General features: G+C 55.2%; 1 protein-coding gene across 2 annotated transcripts in view; it reads left to right on the top strand.

The window, feature by feature from the left end:
- The first annotated feature begins 1,277 nt into the window (after positions 1-1,277).
- The window catches only part of PRMT2 (protein arginine methyltransferase 2), a 34,398-nt gene continuing 29,675 nt past the window's right edge, over positions 1,278-6,000 (top strand). The window contains exons 1-2 of one of the 2 annotated variants that reach the window (XM_047717562.1): positions 1,278-1,427; positions 3,429-3,527. In XM_047717562.1, the coding sequence (XP_047573518.1) occupies positions 3,489-3,527 (39 nt within the window). In that variant the 5' untranslated portion in view covers positions 1,278-1,427; positions 3,429-3,488. Of the gene's footprint in view, positions 1,428-2,286; positions 2,438-3,428; positions 3,528-6,000 lie in introns of those variants that run through there. The other variant, XM_047717572.1, reaches the window with a different exon arrangement.

Below are 6,000 nucleotides of genomic sequence, written 5' to 3'. Positions count from 1 at the left end.
CTGCACCATGTAGATGCTCACATGGTTTTTGTCCTATCATCTGAACTGTGGGAATATTTTTAAATTTTAAACCACCTTTCGTTCCTAGAGTAAACCACACTTGGTCATGATGTGTAATCATTTTCTCTCCCACTGGATTGTCTGTGCAGAGTCATGCTGGCCTCCTAGAACCGGCTACAAGTATGACACTTTTCTTTCTTTTCTGGAAGAATCTGTGTCACACCGGTATCGTTTTCTTCTTGGAAGGTCGGGAGCATTTACTAGCGAAGCCATCTGGGCCTGGAGTATCCTTTGTCAGGTTCTAAATTATAAAATCAATTCCCTTAACAAACATGGAGGCATGCGGCTTTCCCAAATACTCTTTTGGGAAGAATTTGTCGTGTTTTTCTAGAAATTTTTCCAATTTATGTGATTCGTGAGAATTTTGACATGGTTTCGTATTGTCAGTTTATTTCGTTTAAAAATTTGCGCAACCTGTGTTGGTCCCTTTCTCTCTCGCGTTGAGGATCCATCCTCCCGCTCCTGTCCCCCCAGGTCAGACGCACAGAAGCGCCCGCAGCCCCGCGCGCCCGCGGAACACCCGCCGCCTCCCGGCCTCACGCACCTTCTCCGGAGCAGCCTCCAGCCCCGCACCCCGAGACTGAGACCCGAGCGGAGATGCAGTCCCGTGCTTCCCTCCGGCCGGCCAAGCGCCCTCCCCTAGGCCCGGCCGCCCCCCCCCCTGCGGGCGGGTCGGCACGACCTTGACTCCCCGACGACAGGGCGGGCCCCTCGCCGACCCCGAGGCCGCCACACACTCGGGGCCCTGAGGTCTCCCAACCTCCGTTTCACTCTCAGACTCGCCCCCGGTGACGTAGCTTCACCGTCCGTCCGTCCGTCCGTCCGGTGAGGGGACGCGGCGGATCCCCCACCCCGCGCATACCGGATTACTGCGGGAAAGCAGCCGAAACAGGGTCCCGCTCCAAAACCTGCCTCCTCCTCCACTCACAGTGGGTCTGTGCTCCCCAGGCCAGCACCGGTCCCGAGCCCCCCTCACCTCCCCACCCCCCAGGTCAGGCCCAGGCCCCTTCGGGACCCCACCTCCCGCCCGTCACAACACACCGATCCGCGTTCCGCGAGCGCCGCGGCGGGAAGCGGAACTCGAGAAGTGCGCCTGCGCGGGGCCCTCGTCCCCGCCCAGAGCCTCCTCCCAGACCGGCCTGAGTGGTCGCGCCTGCGTGTGGCCGAAGGCGGTGGCTCCATTCTCCCGATGAGGGACGGGTACGGACTGCGCAGGCGTGAGGAGCAGAGCCCAGGGAGGGGCTCCGTCAGCGGCCGGCCTGCGCGCATTGCGCCTGCGCGAGCCGAGGGCGGCGGCTCGGGCTGCTGGCAGGCGCCGTCCGCTCCTCCGCTGTGGACGCAGAGCTCGGCGGAGAGAGGCGGCTGAGGTAGGTTTCCCGTGGGCAGCTCGGGCGGCTGAACCGCACCGAGGCAGGACGTGCCCAGTGAGTCCTTTCCGGGAGCGTGCGTCGGTGGGTCGACCGAAGCCGCAGCCCCCTCGAAGACCCCCAACCTTCCCGGCTGTGCGCGGGGCGCTCCCGCGGCTGACCGCAGGCTGGGCAACCGCAGGGCCACGCCCCTTCCTCCGAGCCACGCCCACCGCCCCGCCCCGCCCCCCTTTCCTCGGGCCACGCCCTGCGGCGCCGCGGCCCTTTCCCCAGCCGCGCCTCCCCGAGCCGCGCCCACCTCCCTTCCGGCGGCGCGGGTCCGGGATCCGCGTCCCGCTGGTCCTCCCGGCGCGCGGTGCTCCTGCGCCGAACCCCCGCCCCCCTCGCCGCCCCCCCCACCGCACCCACTGCCGCTGGCCACTAGTCCCCGGCACCCCAGGGCCTCTGCCCCCACCGCCCGCTCGGCTGACCTGGCCCTGCCCGGTCCCCCAGGCCCTGCGGGGTCAGCCGCTCCAGCAGCCCCGCCCCGGCCGCCGTCCCTCCCGGGCCCCAGCCAGGCTTCGCCGGGGAGGAGGGCGCTTGTGCCGCGAGAAAACCAGCGCTGCGGGTGTCGGACCGGCGCCGGCGGGTGCGCCGGAGCGCGGAGCCACGGTCCGGACGAGGACGTGCGGCCGCGCTGCGGTGGGGCCCCCGGCAGCGCTCGCTTCTGCGGTTAGGGTTAGGGAAGAGGCGAACCCGCAAGACCTGCCCCTCGCGTAGCGCCCTCGCTGGCCTCGCAGCTCCGGTCCGAGCGGGGGCCCGCCCGCCCGGTGTTGCGCGGACGGACGTCACGGAGGACGTCCCGGTCTCGGCCGGCGACGCGCGAGTTAGACCCAGACTTGTCGTGTGGGGGGCCCCGCGGTCGCCGCGAGACAGGAGGCCGTGCAGCGAGGAGGGAGACCCTCTGCGAGGTGTGCGTCGTGGCTCCTGTTAGTGCAAGCACTTGGAAGTCCCCGTGGATGACCTTGAAAATAAAACAGCCGGTTTTTTACCAGCAAAACGGGTTTATTCGGAAGCGACAGGAATTGCAGTTTTACACGTGCAGAACTAAAGGCAGGTCTGGCTAAGGTAGGAGAGGAGGGTGGGAGGAGCTGCTTTGAGGGAAATCCGTTGGAGGAAAGTGAGTGTGGGGTGGTGACAGCGTCACAGTCTCCTGTTGGTCGGGCGGTGACACTGTAACAGCCTCCCGTTGGCTGGGCTCTGACACCGTGACAGCCTCCCACTGGCCAGGCATTGACACTGTGACAGTCTCCTATTGCCCGGGCTGTGACACTAACAGCCTCCCATTGGCTGGGCTCTGACACTGTGACAGCCTCCCACTGGCCAGGCTGTGACACTGTGATGGTCTCCTGCTGGCTGAGCTGTGACAGTCTCTCACTGGCTGGGCAGTAACACTGTGACGGTCTCCCATTGGCCAGACTGTGATGCTGTGATGGTCTCCCACTGGCCAGGCTTTGACGCTGTGACAGTCTCCCATTGGCCGGGCTGTTGCCTGGGTAGGAGATCTTCCTCCTGCTGGGGTGGTTAAAATGAGCGCTCTCCTGTTGGTCTAGGAGTGTGTGGGGTTAGAACTCCCCGTGCTGGTCCTAACTCCATTTCAAAGGAGGGTTCCTTTAATTTCACAGTAGGGAGTTTTAATTGAGGTTCTAGAAAAGATTTGACATTGATTTGTTGTTTTAAATCAACCCAGTAATCTAAAGAAAGCTCACAGTGTTCATTCAGTAGGTGAGATCAGCACCTCTGCAGACTAGTGAAGAAAGCATACTCTTAGAAGTTCATAAATTTTAAATGCTTCCCGTTTCTGTAAATAATTGTATTTAAAAATTTTAATCTCTGTTTCATTCTTTCGACACTGTTTTGCTTCCGTTTGGTTTAGGACCTTTACTCTGGTCTTTACCAGAACCTTCGAAGTGAAGCAGATATAACGAAGTGTTTTCTTATTGCCTCTCTTTTTAAAAGTAGAAATGGAGGGGAAAATGGAGTATTAAACGTGGCAGCGATGCGGCAGACCCTAGGAGAACCATGGCCACATCCGGTGACTGCCTCCAAGGTGAACTGCAGGTAATGTCGGTTCTGGTGCGTAAGGACCACAGATACTGCAGAGAGCACGGCTCAGCCACTAGCCGGGGCTGCGTGGTTGGAGGACATGCAGTCTTTGTGAGGGTTACATGTGACATTCTGAATTGTGCCGTGTGCCTCTCGCCGCGACTCTACCTTTGGCACCTGTGCTGTGAAGCACTCCACTGTTCTAGTTGCTTGGTAAAGTCCCAGGCATGATATCTTAAAAGCAGGCTGGACACTTTAGAATTATTTATTTATTCATATCTTTTTCTGCCTGGGACATACGTCTAGTTTCATTTAAGCTATTAGTTAAAAAAAAATTACCCTAAATTTCAAGGAATGTTGAATATATAAAATTACAAACCAGATGAATACTCTAACAAATAATGCTTTTTAAAAAATCAAATATTTTCGTAGCCATGATGTCCGTTTTGACATTTTTTTCTCTATCCTTCCAATTTCATTTTGGTTTTTTTATATAGGAATTTGATTCATAGTCGTGTCATTTCATTAATTTCTTTTTTTTAAAGATTTTATTTATGTATTTGACAGAGAGAGACAGCAAGACAGGGAACACAAGCAGGGGGAGTGGGAGGGAAGAAGCAGACTCCCCACGGAGCAGGAACTGCCCCCCCCTTACGGGACTTTGTGCTTCCAGTCGGGAGAAGAACTAGGGACAAACAAGCCAGCTACAAGAGATGGGGAGCAGAGGACAACAGTCGAAAAGACTGCTGCCCCGAGCAACTCCACAGTCTCACTTGTATTAGATAGAAACAAAAGCCAACAGAAGGACCGATGCAGGTCAAACGTTAGTCACACGTCTTGTGGACAAACAAGGAGGAGGATCAAGTTTGCAGTTAACCGAGCACATTCAAAGGACTCATCTAACTAACAAGGGGCGCGTCTGGGAAGAGAAAGGAGCGATAACGGAAAAGGGAAGCAGGCGGGTTTTGTTCCACCCTGAGCTGACCGGGCGTTCCGGCTGCCCAGCTTCACGGTCGTGTATCGTCCTTCTCCCCAAAGACCTGTTGCCAGTGTATGTTTTTCTTAAGGCATATCTAAATGTGCTTGTTAACTAGCAAAATCCTCCAGGGGTTATAGTTTAAGTAACACATTGTTCCTAGGAGCAGTAGCAGGACTTGATCCCAGGGTCCTGAGCTGAAGGCAGACGCTTAAGGACTGAGCCACCCAGGCGCCCCTCATTAACCTGTTTCTGAATTAATCATAAAACTTAAATTCTGTGGATGCACTCTTGTTCTTTTGAGAAATTTAGAAAATATTAGAACATTTGCAAAATAATACTGTAAACATCACGTTCATAGCGCAGAGAAGTGACAACTTGTTAACATTTTGTTGTGAATGTCTGTGTATACTTAGATGCACGTAGTCTGAAGGAAAGGTAGGTAAAGCTTGTTCCCTAACCCCAGCCCCATTCCTCTTCCTCTGTTTCCGCAGGCAAATACTACTGTGAATTATGAATTGATCTTTGTGCTTCTGCACCACTTTTTATGCTTTTGTACCCAATATAGGCATCTTTGAACAGTACGTGATGCTGTTTGTGCACTTTTTTAGAATTTGTCTGAGTGGAGTCATACTCTGTGTCATCTGCAACTTCCTTTTCCCAATGTTACTTTGGGGGTTTGCCCTTGATGTGTGTGTAGAGCTAATTTAGCCCTATGAGACGCTTCTGTAGTGTGCCCCTGTGTGACCCTCACATCCCGCGGTGTCCCCCACCCCGTGTAACTGTCATGTCCCGCAAAGTGCCCCCATGTGTGACCATCACGTTTGTGGATCGTACCCCCCCATGTGACTGTCGCGTTCTGTGGATTAACCCCCTCCCCCGCCATGTGACTGTCACGTTCTGTAGATCTGTGTGACACGTTCTGTGGAACGTGTGACTGTCATGTTGTGTGGATCGCCCCCCATGTGACTGTCATGTTCTGTGGATTACCCTCCCTCCCCCGCCCTGTGACTGCCACATTCTGTGGATCACCTCCCCACCCCCGTGTGACTGTCACGTTCTGTAGATCTGTGTGACACGTTCTGTGGAACGTGTGACTGTCATGTTGTGTGGATCGCCCCCCATGTGACTGTCATGTTCTGTGGATTACCCTCCCTCCCCCGCCCTGTGACTGCCACATTCTGTGGATCACCTCCCCCCCCTCCGTGTGACTGTCACCTTCTGTGGATCCCTTCCCCCCTGTGTGAGCGTCACATTCGGTGGATCGCCCCCTGTGTGACTATCACCCTTGTGTGCAGGTCTGTGGCAGTCTTACTAGTGTACGGTTAGGGTTAGGTTTAGGGTTAGGGTTAGAGTTTTAACAGTTTTATCTTTTCAAAGAACTGGTTTTGCCTTTGACTTTCTCTTTGTTCATCTGCTTTCTGTTTTATTGATTTCTGCTTTTATCTTTATTTGTTTCATCCTTTGGGTTTAATTTTCTCTTTTTGTAGCATCTTGCAATGGAAATTTGCA

Source organism: Lutra lutra, chromosome 1 (assembly GCF_902655055.1).
Source record: "Lutra lutra chromosome 1, mLutLut1.2, whole genome shotgun sequence".
Taxonomy (NCBI): domain Eukaryota; kingdom Metazoa; phylum Chordata; class Mammalia; order Carnivora; family Mustelidae; genus Lutra; species Lutra lutra.
This window is presented reverse-complemented; position numbering and strand designations above follow the sequence as displayed.